Source organism: Natator depressus, chromosome 9, assembly GCF_965152275.1.
Source record: "Natator depressus isolate rNatDep1 chromosome 9, rNatDep2.hap1, whole genome shotgun sequence".
NCBI lineage: Eukaryota > Metazoa > Chordata > Testudines > Cheloniidae > Natator > Natator depressus.
In genome coordinates, this window is record NC_134242.1 from 95,385,314 (window position 1) to 95,405,817 (window position 20,504).

At 40.8% G+C, this 20,504-nt stretch overlaps 1 protein-coding gene across 7 annotated transcripts in view; it reads left to right on the forward strand.

The window, feature by feature from the left end:
- FGF13 (fibroblast growth factor 13) overlaps positions 1-20,504 on the forward strand; it is a 332,231-nt gene that overhangs the window by 251,161 nt on the left and 60,566 nt on the right. For all 7 annotated transcript variants that reach the window (XM_074962687.1, XM_074962694.1, XM_074962693.1 and 4 more), the window contains 2 exons: positions 1,144-1,254; positions 8,687-8,790. In XM_074962687.1, the coding sequence (XP_074818788.1) occupies positions 1,144-1,254; positions 8,687-8,790 (215 nt within the window). The remainder of the gene's footprint in view (positions 1-1,143; positions 1,255-8,686; positions 8,791-20,504) is intronic.

Genomic DNA, 20,504 nt, shown 5'->3' on the forward strand with positions numbered 1-20,504 from the left:
AAGTAATATACTTATGCAAATCATTATAAGGCTTTGCTTCAAATCCTATCCAAAATATGTATAACGGAATATCTACCCTGATTTCTTTCCTTTAAGACCAGGAAGTCTTGCCCAGATGTGGGGACTTTTTGGGTTGAAAATGGCAATTCATATTTTCATATTGTGTTTATCTGTGAATCAGCTAAGGTTTTGGAGCAGACTGCTAAAAAGGCTTCACAGTCTGATGAAAATAACTGTGTGACAATTACTACAATGCAGATTCATTGGGATTCAGTGGAAGTAGACCTATTTTATTGCAATTCCTCTTGATGCATTGCCGAGATATTTTCTTTAAATTTACAGACTTCTTAGCAAATCCTGTTGCTATTTACTTCAAAGTTCAGAATGATCTAATGTTGGTTTGGCTATTTCATTTTCGAACATTGAACATGAAGATGATTATAAAGCAGATTTATATCCAAACTGTTTTTTCTTTTTCTTTTTTCCCCCTGAGTCTGTGAAATATCATCTTTTATGGTAATATTCCCATTACACTTCAACATGTTGCTGAGTTTAAAGCGGTTTCCTTCTTCTGTTTACCTCTGTTCATTGACTAGTTTATCCCTTCTGATTCTGCATGTTCTTTGGATCAGCAAAGAACCGTGGATTGTTTATTGGAATTGCAGCAGTTCTTATGGTAAACCTTAGCTGCTGTATATTTAGGCTTTTGATTTGGTATACAGTTTTCATTCTTATTCCCATTATCTTATCTTATATTAGCAGTTCTCTCTTTCCCTCTTTTTGAGAATTCACACCTTGTTAAAAGCCAGAATACACTCTTTGTCAGCACATTTCTAATCTTAAATGAGATAGGGCACACTCCCTAAATCAAATGACACGCTGTTGGAATTTGTATTCAATGGAAGCAGATTTAAATGTGTTACGTACATTCCAATAGAGAGTGGCATTTCATCATTTGCCAATTGATTTTTATAGTCACTAATTTGATCTTTGCCTAAATGGGAACAGATATAAAGCTGCTAATCCTGGTGTTTTTTCATATGCCATCTCTGAAATCAAAAATGAAGATTTGTTTTGAACCCTGACAACATGCAACGGCACATCCAGATTTCATAAATTAACCTCATTGTTGTTTTCTTACAGAGCCACAGCTTAAAGGAATAGTAACAAAACTATACAGCAGGCAAGGCTACCACTTGCAGTTGCAAGCAGATGGAACAATTGATGGGACAAAAGAGGAGGACAGTAGTTATAGTAAGTGGCATCCGAATGCATCAGATAACCTCGTGTGTTTGTGAATTATGGGGTATTGTTCTTTTCCATCTCAATCTGTTTGAAAATTAGTGTTCTGGGATGTCTGACTGAGTGAAACATTAACACGGCGCACATACTTGCCATTGAGTCTGAAGGAAATACATTACAAAAACACTGAAAACAAACATACTTGAGGAGGTAATGGTGATACATCCGAAAAACAATCCGAATGTTATCTCCATGGTAATCTAGAGAAGTTCATCGCTGTCCTTTGGATTTTATTAGATTTTTTTCAACAGAAAAAAAATTTGCTCGCCTACGCAGTGTGCCTGAAATAGACTAACGTTATCTCTAGTCTTAAGCAGGGGTCTCACTCCAACAGAGCTGAGTTATTTCACATAATGAGAATTCATCATCATTTTAAAGTTCACATTCCTTGTCTCCCCGTCCCTGGTGCCGATAATTCTGAGCCCAATTATGATTTCAGTAATGAAACAATTTTCCTTGGGCTTTTCTGTGAAACAGTTTTGAGGAGGTTTTTTAAGCCAGGAGACGAATGGAAAAGAGCAAACGAGGACTAAAAAGAGTGATGTTGATACAAGTACCAAAAAAAAAAAAAATTCACACAATTGTTTTGTTTCGTTTAAACAAATTTTTTGTCTTGAAAAGAGTTGGAATGAACCAAGAGGGTATTTCAGTGATAGCTAATGTGTATAATTTTGTTGAGATTGTAAACTGGAAACCAAAATGCAGTCTTCCTTTTCCACAAAGCAAATATCTTTTCAATTTATTTCATTTTCATTAAGCTCTCAAATGTCAAAGGAGGGAGGTCGGGTAAGAACAGAAATCCAGTAGTTTTATGACATTTGATTGATCATGTCACATTTCACCCGGCTCCATGTAGGTTTCTACCCTTCTATCTCTTTAACATTCATTGCTTTGCAGTGTTATTTTTCACTGATATGACAGAACCAATGAGGTTGCCGTGGATCTGTCACGTGCAGTCGTTACAGGTGCTGAGAGCAATGCACGCTGCAGGCCAGGTAAACCAAGGCCATCTTAGGTCTAAGGTTCTGAGCTGCTTTCAAATCTGAATCCCATGCAACAGAGTTGGTGACACCCCTTTAGGATGCAGCCAATTATCCCAGCTCTCTCAAGCGAGATTGGGAATCCTCGAAATCTAGTTTAAACCTTCAACAAACACCTCATGGAAGATGTGTAGTCATGTTGCTTAATGCACTCCTGGAAGGCACTCCGATATGATGATGATCAGCATGATATAAGAACCTATGTGGAACAGAATAACAGATGATCATCGTGCATCATAAAATGCTGCTGTTCTTTAAAACAATTGCTGGTGTTTCGGCATTACCAGTTAAAAGAAATAACATAGATTTGTTCAGAATGTTGGCAGAACGCTGCACTTGGTCTGTTTTTAAATAAACGAGTTAAGAAGCTAACAGGCAAATGTAATAATTTCAGTTGTGTTATAAACTTTCAATGTAGCATACTGAGTCCCCTGAATTGCAGATTATTTCTCTTGGGGGCAGTTCCACCCAAATACTTTATTTTGACTTATTTTAATGGAGTTCTGACATTCTAGGCAAGAGAGCCATGAGGGGACTTCTTACAGTCACACAGATGTGTCTGTTTCCAACATATTTGTGTTTGCATTATGCATTTAAACTTACCACATCGAGAGAGAGTACCAGGCTACGTGTAAATCATGTACGCTTCTTGGAGCTGAAAACCAGCCTTCATAAATAATGAATGTTCTCCGCAAAGGAGGATGTGATGGATATATCCTAGAAATGGATCCAACTGGCCTGCACTTTCCCAACATGGAAGATATTTATCATGGAAAAGCATTTTACTTGCACCTATTGGAAGTGAATGTAGAGAACTGTAGAAAACCTACGGCATGTAATAATAATACCTCCTTTCCTCAGTAGATCTCAAAGTACTTTACAGTCTCCCCATTTTACAGATGGGGAAACTGAGTCATAGAGTGGTGACATGACTTGTATGAGGTCAGCCAGAAGCCCAGTGGTGGTGCCAGGAATAGAACCCTGCTCTCCTGGTCCAGTGCTCTACCCTCTAAGCCACACTGCCTATTTACCTTGGTCCTGAACCTGCTGTAATGACAAAGTTCCTATTAGCATCAGCAGGGCAGGATTAAACCCTTATACACGATTGGCCTGATCCTGCACATGTCACTCACATGAATAAGGCTTTGGAGAATCTGGCGCTAAAGAATTACTATTTCCTTTCTTCGACAAAGACGTACCTTATTTGGCTGTACATCCCTGCTGGGCAAGCCCCTGAGTTAAAAGTCCACGCAGCAGTGGCTGGGTTCCAACCTGTTGCTCTGACTGCAGTAAAATTCTGATCCCCGCCCTCTTTCTTTCCCCGTTATTGTAGTTCCCACTTGCAGATCTGCTGAGTCTTACTCATTTGCAGGAAGTCTCCTTCATTTCGCATTAATTTTAAGGCTGTTTTGATTACTCTTCCTTGTATGGAGGAGTATTTGGCTGTGCCTTGCAGTGAGATATTGAAAATCCCATTTGTAGTAATTAAAAAAAAAATTCTTCTGCATTCAAATCATTCCAACATGGGACAGCCCTTCGTTTTTTGCCGACAGCTGTTATAAGTCTGTAGCCAGGAGCCCACGTGCTCTGTGGCACAGTGGAACAAAATTCTGAAGCAAGCACCCCCCACATCAGTGTTAATGATCATTTATTCTATCTCCATGAAATACCCTTCATTCCCATTGCCCTTTACCCCCCCGCATCCCCCCCGCCAGCACCCAGACATGAACACTGCTGGTGCTCAGAGTTGAAAATACTCATTCATGTAAAATTAACCCATGATGAAGTTAGAGGATGGGTTTTGTCCTATACTCTCCAGGTGGCTCCACTCCCTTTGTTGGGCCTTGTCTCCCATAAAGTCATCCAGGCAGCCCAGCTCAAAATCTCCATCCTCTGTTTCTGCTGGGGAAGTGGAGATCATGGATTCAGCTACGGCAACTTATCTCGCAAGCTCCCTGGGCCTTGACTGCTGCAGCCTAGATGGCCACTCTACATTTCCAGCTCCCCCATTCCTGGATTCCAGTTCTAGCTACCCTCTGCTGCCTAATTTCATAGATTACTAGACGAAGTAGGCACTGAGATCCAGTTTGACTCCTTGTGTGGAAAGCTGGGCAGCAACTGGCAGCTGCAGGTAGGTCACAGTAGAGCAGGAAGCCCCAAAACAAAATGGCAGGTGCTCAGATGCAAAGAACGGCGAATTCTGCAGCCACAGAACCTCAGCATACACAGCGTCCCGAGTGCGATGAATGGGGCAGTTTGCACCTCTCAGGGCTAATCTTCCAGGCTCTCTGCAGGCTCAGAAGATGATATTCCATCAATTTTCACTTGGTTCACATTTTCATGATCATATCCACAGCCATAAAGGCTAGAAACATATATAATTTTAAAAGAAATCTGAGATTTCAGAGCACAATTCTATGGTAAATGATGGATCGTAGAAAACACAGGGCCTTGTCTTTAGCCAGTGAGAGTCTTCACAGTTTGGGGAAGAATTTCTGGGGACAGGTGTTTTCCCGGCTTTAATTTTGCCTCATGAAATTGGGGGTTGTTTGGGTGTAAATCAAGGCAGAATTTGTTCCCTAATCTAGGTATGACGGCTTGTCAGATAGATACAAAGGAAAACATCTTCTTTGGAAAGTGGACATGTTTGTGTGTTTCAGCCTAGGATGGCCTATAATTATCAATAACTTACACAGTCAGGCATATGGTTGCAGCCTAGTGCCTTCTCAGTGTTACAGCTATTGTTTAGTGTCAGTTTATATTGAACAGCGGCCCCAGCAAATATCCTGTCTCCCTTAGGCATTACCTAGTTTTTTCATTCTATCAGGTAGTATGTCCTATCCTACGCAGTGTAAACTCGCATGGAAATTCTAGTAGTGACATTTGGCATTATCTTGGGCTAACACAAACTGACAATAACAGAGCGTAATGGAAAAGAATTAATTCTGGGTTGGCTTTTTGAGGCTTTTCCCATAATGCCTGTGCGGCTAAGGGAGTACTGTAGTTTGTTACTGTGTGCGAATAATGTCTCTGGCACAGTATCTGTGGCATCATGAGTGTACATTTGAATAACAGAGAGTTTCCATGGTTCTATCGATTGGTGTTAAATATACAAGAGACTCTTGCACATCTTTCCATGCATTCATGCTGATTACTCACAGTGGTATGTAAACGAGATGTACAGTCTGCAAGGGCTTCATCGGAAGGGAAGGCCAATTTCAGGAGTAAATTATGTATAACATGGGAGTCAGGATAATGTGCTGACATACTAGCTCACACAGCATACCCCAAGGAGGGGCGGCCGGCGGCCAAGTTGCTCCTCTTGCCTCATGAGAGCCAATGTGCGTGCTGCCAGGGCATGCCAGTTTCTGGTGGGCATGTATGCTCTGTGACTCAGTGAAGCAGCAGACTGTGCCTTAGAGTGAGGCGCCCAAACCCGCCCTGCGATGGCAGGCTTCCTCTGGCAAAATACACACAGCATGGCACTCAGCCCACTCTCCCTTTGGCAAGCACAGCAGGATGACTTACTCTGAAAACCATCCCTCGCTTTTTAAATCTGGGAACTAGCTCATCCTAGGCAGGTTTGTCCCGCACCAGAAGAAATGTCTTTAGCAGATCCATTGACAGGCTCCTACCAGCATTTACCATGGAGACCGTACACACAGCTTCCTGGTGAAAATCCCGACTCAGACTGCAGGCTGACGGCAGTAGGAAGAACAGCGCCAATGGCAGAGCGAGTTTCAAAATGGGGTTCGTCCCATTTTGATTGGCAGAGCAGAGGTGAGGAGAGATACTGGGGAAGGAGAACCACTGGCTCTTCAGCTCTTCTCTTTGAGTTTCAGCCTCGACCATCTAAACTTCCTGCGTCCCAGCAGCACCAGCTGACCGCTGTACGGTTGTGCGGACACGCTCTGCCAGCAAAACATACAGTAACATTGCGGTTTGCACTTACAAAACACCTTTGTAAGATGTTCGCCAAATGCTTTAGGGACTTGAAAGCCTAAACCAGCAATACTCAGACTGACGATCCCAAGCCACAAGTGGATCTTTAATGGGTCTTCTGCAGCTCGTTGCAGCAGATGATATTAAAACACTGTGTGATTTAATTATTAACCCATCTAAGTTATTAACCAATCAGGATGCTTTTACCATGTTATCAACCAATTGTAGTTGATAAAATACTCAGTCATTTTGCGGTGAGAATTATTTTTATATATATATAGATATATAAAAATAATTATATATATATATAAATAATTCTCACCGCAAAATGACTGACCGTGTATTTGTATTTTATCAACTACAGTTGGTTGATAACACAGCAAAAGCATCCTGATTGGTTAATAATTAAATCACACAGTATATATATATATATATATATATATATATATATATATATATATATATATATATATATATATATATATAAACGAAGTATTTCCTGTCATTCTGTTTCTATATGAATAGATCGTACTACGGTACATGGAGCAATGAATTCACACTATTCTGGCTCTTTTGGGTAATGTTGATCACTAATTTGGCTCCAGGACCACCGAGGTCTGAGTATCACTGGCCTAAACTATGCTGCCTCTACTTGAATAAGAATTGGGGGTCTCCAATGTGGTGAGGTCTTCTGAAAATCTGGCTGCAAGTCAGGAATCTTCACAACTCCCTGATAAAGTGACTATTGCAGCTATGCAGGAAACGATTTCTGTTTTTTTTCCCCTGCAAACAAATTTTTAAAATGCCAGTGAAAATTTGTGCTGCTTTGTTGAGGCCTAAAACTAAAAGCTTTGTGTTTGCTGAAAACGAAAAGGTTTCAGTTCCTTAAAAAGTGAAAAAAAATTCTGAAAATCCAAATATTTTTGTCGAAAAAGAATTTGGTCGTTAAAAATTGTGTGTTTGACAGAAATCCCATTTTTCTGTGAAAAATCTTTTCATCCTAAAAAGTTCCACTCGCACCAGTATTTATGCACAATGTACAGATCGGGAAAGCGAGGCATGGAACTCTTAAATTAATGTTTCAAGGTCAAACAGAGAGCCCGTGACAAAGGCAGGAAGAGAACCGAAAAGTCTTGGGACCAGATTCTCACTGGTATAAATGGGAGACATTCATTTAAAATCAGTGGTGCTCTGCCCATTTACACCAGTAAAGAATTTGGCCTTTGGTCTCCAGTCCCTTTTTTAAATCCAAGACACTCCCTCCTTTAAGGACATTTTAAAACTTGCTCTTTTCCCCAAATTTTATTGATGCACTGCCAGAATTTACAGTCTGTATTAAACACTGGTAGGCTGCAAATTTTCTTGTAACTAAACATGTCCATTTGGGGGTTGTCAGGCTGAAAGGGAATTTAAAACTGGTCATATTTTTTTGCTTATACCTTTGTAAATAAATCAATAATTTATTTCAGATTGGTGGTTTGGTTTTAAATTACCCTCGGACAACGATCATAAATACCAAAATTCAGCCTGGAGCAGATTGGAGTTTTACAGCCATGTAAAAAAAACATTGTAAATAAAATTCAATATGGCATTATGTAGTTCTAACCCTGCATTTATGCCACAGTCTAAAGGAGACTCTATAGATTATGGTATCAGCTCCTGTTGTTTTTCATAACCCTTCTTTACGCCATTTCTTTTTAATCCTACAGCGGGAATTGATGATACAAAATACTTGGTTCAAACAGTGGTAAAATTCCTCTGCCAAACAACAATAGCAAAAATTTGAGCCAAGGCTGAGCTCTGCTTATTTCCTTAATTTGCCAGTCTACGTACCAACTTCAACGTTATTAAAATATAGGCCTCTCTGCCTGTAAATATTGAAAATATTATTGATTATTCTGAGGAGAAATGCTAGCAGAGAATTAAAAGCAGTTTAATTTTGAAAGTACAATGTTTAGGCCTGATCCTGCAGAACACTTATTACCAAGGGCTGCGTTACCGTTGTGAGGAGAGCTATTGAGGGCAATATGTAGCTAATGGAATGACTACTATCATGGGAAGCTGTGTGGCCTAGTGGATAGAGCACTGTCTTGACACTCAGGGGATCTTCAGTTCTATTCATAGACTCTGTCTCTGGCCTTCTAGGTGACCTTGAGCAGGTCACGTCACCGCTCAGTTCCTCAGTTTCTCCATCTGCAAAATGGGGATAACGATACTGATTTTCTTTGTAATGTGCTTTGAGATCAGCTGCTGGCAAGACTAGATAAGAGCTAAGTATTAGAATTAAGTGTTTGCAGGCCCAGAGCCACTGTGAATAGTTATAATGATTATACATTACTCATCTATCTCAGATAATTATTTGAAAAGATTAACTTTGCTATTTGTGTCCGTTTCTCTCCTAGCTTTGTTTAACCTCATACCCGTGGGCTTACGAGTGGTGGCTATTCAAGGGGTTCAAACGAAATTGTATTTGGCAATGAACAGTGAAGGATACCTATACACATCCGTAAGTAACCACTTCCATATCTTTTCTGATTTGAAGTTCAGTGACCCTGATTCTAATCCTTATCGACGGGAACATTTGCGTGATTTGAAATGTAATATGCAGGTGATGTCTTGGATTTAGTGCATTACACATTTCTGCAATGAATGCAAAGCAGTGTATGGAATAAAATCTCTGTGTCTTTTATAAGAAAAAAGTGACCACCCCACCCTCACCCCCCACATTGTAAGAAAATACAGCTGTGGAGATCACTTTATTGCTTTGTGCGTGTGAGTAAACCAAACATTTCCTTTATGTTTGCTGAGAGATGTCACTTTACCCCTTGTCTAATGTACAGTGAGAGTCTGAACAAGTCCTTTAAGGGTGGACATCATGACTAGAGACAGGCCTGAAACATATCGGTGGTCCTAATGGCTCATGCCATTGCGAAATTAGCTCATGTCAGTATTTGTATTCTCCGATTGGTTGTTACACCAATGACCCCATCTGTTAGATTATTGGAAGCAATATTTTCTTATATTTGAATCCCAGCTGGGCCACCCCTTCTTGCTGGTAGTATTATTATGCCATAAATGCACGTTTTAAAATACAAAGTCATAGATGTCTAACAGCCATTTAACACTGCTGTACTTTTCCACTGAGAATTTCCACACTCGTTCTTAATGTGTCTGCTTTCGTTTCTGATTTTTATTTTAAATGCTTGGCACTTTCTTTTCTTGAAAGAAAAGAAAAAGGTTTAATCATGTCCCCATCCATATAGTCCTAGAGTGGATGGGAGAAAGTCAGGGGTCTCCTTGCTTGACCTGGAAAAAGGCTGCCCAGAACTGCAGTTCCTGCATATTCTTTTAAGTGGTTTTCTACTCCCCAGTTGTTTTCAGTGTTCCCTTCAGCAAGGGACAGACAGACTGACTACATGGGAAGCTGTGAAAATGACTCTATACTTTGGGCCAGGTTCTCAGCGGGTGAAAAAGGGCACAGCTCAACTGAGTTCAAGAGAGCTGCTCTGATTTATACCAGCTGAGGACCTGCCTCAAAGCTCTGTTGAATTCCCAAAGCAAACACATTGGGGGGAAAATAGAAGTCCATGTTTTCTGTTCCCTAATTTCTTCTCGTTATAGTTACTTGTAAGTGTATAGATACACCGTGTTTAGAGGGAAATGACATTAGCATTCATGGTGTCATTTAATATTGAAAGAGAAGATGGTGGCCTAGGTCATGATCATCTCTTTCTAGCTCTACTGGGACTGAAACAACCTCAGACAGGCGCTCACAACTTGCAGAAATATGCTTTAAACTGTATTGCCCAGGTTTACAGACTGGTTTGGAAAGCAATAGTCCATAGTCTAAACAAACAGCCTGTTAACTTGCTCTACCAGTTCATCATACCTGGCACTGCCCTCTGTGTAGAATTGTTAGTAATAATTTATTCAGCATGCTTGGCACTGTATAGTACCTTTCAGCTGCAATGTACAAAGCACTTTACAAACGTTGGGCCTAATCCAAAGCCCATTAAATGGAAGTCAATGGAAAGACTACCATTTACTTCAATGGGTGTTGGATCAGGCCAATTAATTTTTACCCCACTGAGAGGTAGGTAAACATCATAAATGTTTTATAAAGGGATAAAGTAAGACCCAGCAAGGTAAAGTGCTTTTCCCAAGGTCACACAGGGGCACTCTGACATTTGGGTATAGAAACTAGGAGTCCTGAGTCTCTGAGGACAATACCTTGCACTAACCACTATCAAAACTGACTCAAACTTTGGTTTCTTTTCAGCTGTTGGCTGAAATTCTCTTCATGTTGTATTTCAATTCTGTGTGGTGTATTCTGTACTGATGAGTTCTGTGGCAATCAAGCTGACCTGGTTTTCTCTGAATATCTTGCATTTCAAGAAAATATTTTTCTACCATTAACCAGTTATTGTCAGGGTTAATGAGAAGTTTATTTCTTGTTCCAGTTTGATTGTTTGTTTAGCTCCATCTCTGGTCTGTTACGTAGCAGTTACTGGGTCTAGCTTTCAGTCTGATGCGGTTTTAGGACTATGATGTCTAATTGACACAAGAGAATTGTTTCCTTCTGAGCCACTGATTTGAAATCATGACTGAGGTGGATTTGCACCATGAGGAAATCTACCGTGTATGATAAGTCTGTAGATAGCAGATATCCATGGTTGAGTGTCAGACTTTTCAAGATCGTTTGTCACGTCTGTAAGTTACAGCAAAAAAGACGCCTCTAATGTAATTATAAAAGCTCCTCAGGGACAAGAGATTGACTCAGCTGAGAAGAATGATAGTTGGTTAAAATATATAGAGAAAAGCACGCACACATGCTGTAGGCAGGCTAGTGAGACTGAAAATGATAAATACAAAAGGAAACCTTCACAGTATTTTACATGGTGCATTTCTGATATCACTGTTCATCCGGTTAGTCTACCACATCTGTTAATTCACACTGAAGAGAGAAATTTTTTTCCATAAAAAGTGCTGGGTTTCAAGCCCCTGTTCTCTCTCTGGTTTCCCATGGAAGTCAATGGCAGTGGTGTGAGTGCATCTCCAAGGGTGATCATGCCCTTAAGATTTTATTCTGAGGGACCTCATCAAGAGGCATTTGAAGCTGTAACGGCCTCCCTCCGAGCTGATACCCGTGGAAGATCAAAGCAGTGGGCTTGATTCACCTTGTGTTACGCTAACTTTCTGCTGGAATCATTTTGATTTCAGTGGCCTTACACCAGGGTCATCCTGGTCGAACAGCCTGGTGAATCTAGCCCAGCCTTCTTTGTGCAGTAGCAGTTCTCTGTTTAATTTTATTTTAATTTTAATTTATTTTATTTTTTTACCGTGACTGACCACAGCATGTGCCAAACACCAGTTCTTCGAGCCTCTTTGCCCTGTGGATTTCTTGCATGCTTTTGTCTTCTTGAATGAAAGGGTAAAAAATCCTTTCAGGTATGCATTTGTAAGAAGTTGAGTTGTGGGGTCCTCTGCCCTCTGAAAGTGACTGGGGCTGAACTGAGATGGTTCCCAGTGGCACAAAGCAGCAGTTGAGTAAAGCTCATAAAAGGAGAGGCGTGTATTTTCTCAGCTCAAAGAGTGCAACATAGCGCAGGAGCTCTGAAAACGTTATTCCCCCATCCACTACCAAAGCACTCCAAATTCAAAGTGAGAATCCAGCAGCCAAGGATTTTCACTGAGGCATGACACCGATGTTTTAAAAGTCATTTCAGGGAGGACAGTAAAATGCAGGTTTCCTTCTCATTCCAGGTAGCAGAATCGTCAGCCAAAATCCTAGTCTGGGCTTTTTCATGTTCCCATGATTTCTGGGAGAGTGTTGCATTGTTGACAATATCGAGAAACCTCCAGTCTGCCTCTCCATTGTTTTAAGTTAGGTTGCAGTACGTTATGAGCTTGGAGCTTGTGAATTTAAATATCATGTGACTATTGTTTGCTAGAGTCTTTATTTCACAAATACTATAAAGTATGTTGCAGTTTTGTGAACAACCGTGTCTTTTCATCATAATGTCTGTGTGAACCCGTTCATTTCCGTATGTAACCCAAGTAAGTGTTTCTTGCTTGTAGGAACCCATTTTTCAGTGCTAGCCATGGGTTTGGTGCAGGGCTCCGCCAGAATTCCCGAGGGAGGCTCAAGCTGCTTCACAATGTGCACGATCCTGCCTTTTAAACAATTCCAGCCATGAAGATCTAGGAGGGATCATGCCCATGTGTGGGCAGCTCATTAAGTGTGAGTGTTTTCCATAAAAGGGTTTGAGGCAACCTAAGCTGTGCACATCATGGGCCCCTTATCATCTCCTGTGAGATATTTAGTGCCCTCAACCCTCATTGTGTCTCCTGGGAATGGAAGGCTCGGCACCTTGCCGGATGGCTGTAGGACGATTGGTAGGTGATGGGTTAATATAGTATTCTTCATGTTTGTTTTGTTAGGTGTACCGGGATGTACGATGTGCTTGAGGTAACATCACTGCTGTAAGGTGTTTTTCTTCAGGATTTCCTGACTATTTGACTAGAACAGCACATCCTTAATGCAGAGTGAACATGGGTTTCTTTTAATGCATTTAATAGAAACGTTTTGAAATAATACATAATGCACCATTTTACATATAATTTACCTGTACATAGCATCTGTCTCCTGTATCCAACATATTTTACTTAGATCATCATACACATAGGTACAGTAACTACACTACAAGTAAATATGATCTAATGCATTCATGTTGATGATGGCCAACAGAAATTAAATGTGATTATAGTCTTAGAGTGATTTTTTAATTTGGTTTTAGTATACTGGAGAAAAGACACATTTGCACATAACGAATTTCTTGCAAAGAGCATTTTTCCACCTCAGGGAAATAGCCTGAACCTAGAGATAGGAGAAACAATCAAAATCTTCATCTCATTAAATTTGCATGTCAATATAAATCATGTTCCACCAATAATCCTCAAGTACAGAATAGGCTGTGACACCGTAACTTCTCCTAAAAGATAGCTTCTTCGAGACTGCTGCAGTGAATTTTCCTTTTCATAATACCTAATTCTTAGCTAGAGAGATGTGTGACTTCCTTACTGTTATTACTGCTGCTATAGATTCAAACGGGCTGGCAGCACGGCTCACCAGTCAGCTTTCTAGTGCTAACCACAATTGAGTTTCTTTGGAATTAATTGTCTGGTGCAGGACTTGCACTTGACTAGATTCTTACCGCAGGGACAGAGGTGCACCATTTTGCTGCCAGGTGCACAGGCCCAGCCCCCTCGTGTCAGTCCAGTGGTGAAAGGGAGCCATAATGGAAGTGGAAATGGCCGTTGGGGAATTAGCCCAACATAAGGAGGCTCCTAAGCTGGAACAAAACCAGCCCAGACAGACAAATGCTTTCCAGCAGCTCAAGATGCCCCGAGGCTGCTCTAACTTATGCCAGGGGCCAGGCGACACAAGTGGAAAGCACAAAAGTGCTTTAAAGTTGCCTTTGTCCCCTCCCCCTTCACACACCTTGTTGCTGCATTGCTCAGGAGGAATGGGCCATTTGGCCCAGAGCTTGCCATAAATTGTGTGGTCCCCCCCTCCATGAGGTAGGATGCTCCCTGGAGTGGGGTTACTGCCTGGAGAGGAGTGGAGCATTCCCCAGCAGCATGCCTCCTTACTGAGGGGTGCTGTGAATGGGTGCTAGGAGGTGGGGGAGGTGGGAGGGGGGAGAGGTGGGAGGCTTCTACTCACCAGCTACTTGCCTCTGGTGGATTCGAGGAGTCTGTAGATATGGGGAGACAGATGCCCTGCCATTTCCATGGAGAGGAGGGGGAGGGAGGGTAGACCCTGCTCTCCACTGGAAGAATCATGAGGAATCTCTGTAAGCTGAAACTCCTGGAGCTTCACTGCTTTCCTGAGCCAGCTCTCAAATCCAGCGAGGTGCAGCTGAGCACCCTCTCTCATACTGCAGCCACTGGGAGATGCACATCCTGAGAGTCTCGGAAGATCAGGCTCTTTGACTAGAAGCCAGTGTTACTAGGCATGATGAGAAAATGGCTGTGTAATAAACTCTTGGCTACAGAGTGGGTCCTGCTGAAGTCAAGCACCTTACAGCTGATTCAATCACAAAATGTGTGAATACCATCCTCTTAAAGTGACATCTGTTCACAGAAATCAAGGGAACGTTCATGAGTTATAGAAAGTAAGATTGGCTCAATACTGTGTTATTGGAGCAAAATTTGGAAAAGAATCCACCAGAAGGAGATTGTTGGGTGGTACTTTTAAAACAACTTGCAACTTTGATTCAGTAACTAAATTCTTTAAAGTAAATAAATAAGAGAGAGAGACACACATTTGGAGCAGAGTAGAGAAAAAAATCACTAGAAGGAGAAAGGATCAGACCAAGGGAAAAGATCAGTTTTTCCAGTACAAATTTTACTAAGACGCACACTTTTTCTTTTGCACTTTCACTAATCAATTTAGGATTAATGCAAGAATCCAAAATTTAGAACAGGTCAGTGAGTTTGCCATACCTGTGGCTATAATGCTAGCATGATAGCTTTTTTTTCTAGCAAAACAGATGGTTTACCTAAGTAAACATATGGGACTTTTAATTGTGTATGCTCTGTGGAGGCTGCAGTGTGACACTGATGCTTTCCTTGAGAGTCCCCTGCCTTCTCATTTCTGCAATTTTATCTAAAGTGGCAGTGAAAGTTGAGCTATACAGTTCTTCTGCCTCGTCTCAATCCAGTGAGCAACTAGGCAAACCAGGCTCAATAATTGGTGGAGTACAGGCCTGTTAATCTTAAAGATCAGGGAGAAACAGAGTTGCAGGTGAACAGCAATAAACCAGCTGTGCTTTAGAAGGCTGGTTCTCCTCTCACTGACTCTGGTGTAACTCCATTGACTCCAGGGGAGATATGCCTGAGTAATACCAAAGTGTGAGCCAATTCAGGCCCTATGGCTTCACTCCCAAAGCAAAGAAGGTTGGCACTTCTAACTGCAAAACTTCACTAGAATTGCTGTCACTAGTCAGTGTGAACCCAGGTACTACGGAAAGTAGTGATGGGTGAACTTCAAAAGTGTTGTGAGTTTGGTTTGCATCAGCTCCCTAAAGTAGGTAAAGTTTATCCACACCATATCTGAGCTATCTAATGAGTCTTCCAAATTGGGCTAGCAATCTCAAAAGAACAACAACAACAAATCCCAGGCTTCTTTTAAGCTTTCCAGTACTTACAGTCTCAAGTGAGGTTGGAAAAGCCTACCATATTTCAGCACTTATATTTCTTGTCCCAGGTGGAGTCAGTAAATACAGAGGCAAATCAAAAGTAAAAACACTTTTTCTTAAGTGTTCATTCTGTTGACTTGCTAGAAAGGTTTTAAAGGTTTTAGTTCTGGTTCAGTTCAAGTTTGGGGCAAAGGTTCACATCAGTTCTGATTCATTCAGACCAGTATGTCCAAACCTAGTGAAGACTACCCTCCCATCCTAGAGGAGCATCTGCTGCCATCCGAGCCATATTGACACTAACAGAAGGCACACGAAGCTCAAAGTAAATAAGTGAATGATCAGAAAAAGGACAGAACCAAAGAAATTCCAGTAAGTGAAACAGACAAATTTCCAATGGAAGAGATTTTGCCTTCAAATGTGTAACTCTAGTGGTGTGCCAAACATTGCTGAGGATAGTAATCGAATCTAACCCTTTCTTGTGTATATCCCACCACATAATATTTGAGTTTAAGGGCTGGATCCTGCAAAGCTCACTCACGAAGTAATCCTTACCTAAGGAAGTAGTCCCATTGGCTATTCGCTATAGCAAAAAATTTTTACACAGGGAAGGAGATTTGGACAGAAATCGTCAACAACCATTAATTTACAATATAATGTCTCCACGTGTCTTAATAAATTAGAAAATTTACCAAGTATTTGGGAGACCGATGAAGCTCAATGAATAGAAGAAAGTGAGGTAATATTCTGAAAGGGAGGGAACTGCAAGTCCAAAACCAAAGTGACTAAAATAAATCCGCTCCCCTGATGAAGAACAGGGTGGCGCTGCACTCTGGCAAACGCATCTGATCTGATTCTCCCAACCACCATGCATTAATACATCACACATCTCTGTTAAAATAGACATTTAAAGAGTGATATGCGAGCGACAGAGGAGAAGTAGGTGCTTCATCTGTTTTGCACACATGGAAATTTCCACTGGGAAAGGTTCCTGTATGCTGTTCCAGTCACTTAACACCTGTTGGCACAGCTCAATACAAGATGGAACAGATGATTTAGCAGAAGGAGTTACCATATTGTAAGAGCCCATTCAAGGTGAAGTGGGCATTTAATACCTCCGCAGTTGTAGGAAAAAGGAAGGTTTGTGACATTCTGAGTACCCTTCCCAGACCTGAAGAAGAGCTCTGTGTGAGCTCGAAAGCTTGTCTCTCTCACTAACGAAGTTGGTCCTGTAAAAGATACGACCTCACCCGCCTTGTCTCTCTGATATCATGGGATCAATACGACTACAACAACACTGCAGAGAAAACACTCGTTTACTTGCACGTAACGTACTGTTGGTGGCAGAAGGCAAAACAATACTGAAAGCAATTGCAGGCTCTTCCCATATTAAAACATGTGGCTACCAGAGTTAGGCAATCTGCTTACGAAAATAAGAGGCAGACGTTTCCGAAACCACGTAACAAAAGCAGCATTTACTAGTTCAAATGCAACATTCGTGGAGCTGTAAAGCTTTGTCATGACAACCAAGTACCACGATGAAAATCATGTTTTGTTCTAGTACATTAATGAGTGAACCCCATTGCTAGTCCATTTTGGGGATGCGAAGTCTATGATTTAGACTGAAGCAGCCAGTTCCTATGAAAATACACTAAAATGGGTCATATTATTACACATGAATGTGTGTACATGAATTTGCTTTGTATATTTCTTTGCATATTCACAACTGATGATATTAATATCATCTTTCATCAAATTTAGTTGTATGAAACGGGTTATGCAAACAAGTTTTAAAGAGTTTCATTTCCTCACATGCACACACCCCCCTTAGGGTGAGGTTCAAATGCAGTTTATCTGATATCAGTTCATGAAAAGTTTCTGTTTGAGTTGTATCTTTTGGGACATTGTAAAGAATCAATTGTCATTTTTGTTTAAAAAGGAGAGTTTACATAATAGTGTCAAACATTGGGCCAGGGTATGGTGGTCCACAAAAGGATAAGAGACTACTGTTGCTATCGGCTGATGGAGTTGCTCCTTTAGCTTAAGCAGCAGAGGTCTCCATTTTTAGTGCCGAGGGCATTGGATTTGGTAGCTTCTAATGGATTGTTGCAATAGCTTTCTCATACGTGTTCATCTTAAATTCTGGGTTGGCACCATTTTGAACAGTGAATTCCCCTTCATTAAAAATGGCAGTCATTCCTGTTAATTGATTATTATTGCCGAGCAATGTGGTTGTTTGACAGAGGGCCAGGAGAAAGAGGTACTACAGCAAGATGGGCAGCTATTGAATCTGTCATTTGTTCGGCTGGACAGCACCCATGTCTAATGCAAGTGTTTGTTTACATTTAAGCCACTTTCTAAAATATAGGTTTGTGTTAGCTGATGTATACTTGGCATACATCTTTTCATGAATTTGAGAATCCTAATTTCTGCAATATCTGCCATCCTTTTTGTTGCTGTTATTCATTATTTGTGTATTGTCTCGTGATCAGAATTGAGATTGGGGTCGCATTGTGCAAGATGCTATGCAAACATGTAGTACCAGACAGCATAGTACGAAGACTAGTCTCTGCTCTAGATAGTTTACAATCTAAATAGACAAGCAAGAGAGATGTTGAGGCAAAGGTGTGTTATCATCACCTTTCTACAGGTGAGGAACTAAGACACAGAGTTGTAGATCATTTGTACAGCAATAAGCAATTGTCAGTGTCTGTAGGTAAGCATTTGTGTCTTATAGATGCCCTTTTATTTGCTTAAATAATTGTGCAATATCTTGAATTTAATGCACAGGATTCATTTTGAAATACACAGTAGCTAACACTGCTAATGCTTTCCCATGAAGTAGTTCAGTGCAGTTATGTATGATATGTATTTCATGAGAAGTTCGTTCTTCGAGAGATTTGTGGTTTTTAACAATTGCTCTTTTGGAGGACTTCTAGTTGTTCAGCTGTAGGGAAAGCTCTGGTATTCAAGACTATGGGTTACATTAGCAACATGCTGTCTGTGCGATGCAATCAGAGGAGCAAGAATGCTGTGATAAACTCTACCACTTAGCACAGTTTACTGTTCCCTATCACCTTTCTCTAGAAGACAATGATTTTTGGTTGTAATGGACAAGCAAAGACTGGATACATACTATGTGTTAAAAGAAAAGGAGTGCTTGTGGCACCTTAGAGACTAACCAATTTATTTGAGCATAAGCTTTCCTGAGCTACACCTCACTTCATCAGATCCGATGAAGTGAGCTGTAGGTCACGAAAGCTTATGCTCAAATAAATTGGTTAGTCTCTAAGGTGCCACAAGTACTCCTTTTCTTTTTGCAAATACAGACTAACACAGCTGTTACTCTGAAACCTGATACTATGTGTTGCCACTTCCCTTGTGTGTGATGATGTTAAATCCTACCCACCTTCCATGTTTCAGAAGGCCTAGAATAGAATTCAGTGGGGAAAATTAGGTTAAATGTTCTGATTTTAGTGGGATGTAAATCTGAACAGATTTTGGCCTGGTGCCTAAAAAGAATAGTCACGCAATGGGAGAAGGCACCAATGGAGTTTGTAGATAGTTATTTAAGAGTGCACTTAGTACATATCTACCAGGGATGGTTTAGGAATAATTAAATTTAGGAATAATTAAATTAATGCTGCAGGAACTAGGCCCTCTTCAAGTCCCTTCTGACCCAAACCATTTTATGACTCTGGTTATTCCTCTGAATGCAATCAGATCCATTCAGTTGATCCCATTTTAGTGTAGGAAGATTATCCAATGTAGGATGCTGAATCTGTTATCTCATTTGTACAGAAATAGACTAAGATTTTCAAACCTGGATGCTTAACATTAGGCTACTACTAAATCCATGTGTAAGTAACCAAAATCAGAGACCTGATTATCAAATATGCTGAGCATGCAGCAGCTTTACTGGGTTCTCAGCATTTTTGAAACTCAGGCCAACTATTTAAATGGATTTGTGCACTTAAATATGGACTTAGGAGCCTCATTTTATGTATCCAGTTTTGAAAATCTTGGCTTTAAATTATACTTAAGCCTTCTCTGTATTAAATAATTTCAATATAAACTAAACTGAGGGACTGGGACCTTGCTCCATTTGTAGCCATGTTGATTACATACTTCCAAAAACTTGTTCTTGAGATGGAGATTTTTGCAGCTATAACTCAGAAGACCTGAAAGTATTCTATGCAAATTGTTGATTTCTAGCACATTAGTTAATTACTTCACAAATTTGCATTCCTAGTCAAACTGAGAAGCAAGCTAAGACTGATATTTCTTTGCTGAGAGTTACTAGTAGTGTGTGTCTCATTTAATGATTTTAGTGTGCCTATAAGAAAAGTCCCAGAACCCTGAGCAATAATTTTGAAGAGCTTGCAGAACTCAGTGCTGACTCATAGATGAACCCGCCCTATGATCCTACATCATCCCCTGAGCCTGACTGAAGACAGAAATAAAAGAATAGGAAGGAAACACAAGCTAATGCTTGATGAAGTGCTGAACAGAAGAACCTTGCAATGTGATTTGAAGCTTGGAAAACTCTGGCTCAGGGGGAATCCATTTCAAAGGGGGAAAGCAGAGCTTTAGGTCCCAAGAGCAGACACACCCCTGTAGACCTCAGCTGTTATGGTAGGATGTAGGGAAGGAAAGCTCTCTTCTGTAAGTACATTTCTGGACCAGACAAGACTATAAAGACTGCCACTAATGCTTTGAACTATGCCCAACACTAAAGCCCTGATCCTGCAACTTTCTGCACACGGGCAGACTCCCCCTGAAGTTAATGGAGCTCTAGACAAGGGCACGGGTCCACTGCACAGTGTCAGTTGCAGGATCAGGGCCTGAATCTTAGTGGGCTTCTGCAGCATTTGGTAGGAGGTCTGACACACTTCAACACTTTTGTCAGTGGTCTGTGACTATCCTGCCCTGGCTGACACAGATTGGCACAGGACAGGACAGTCACACAGAGCAATCTGGATTGCTTGGGCCCATTCAAATCAAATGCATTTTAATATAG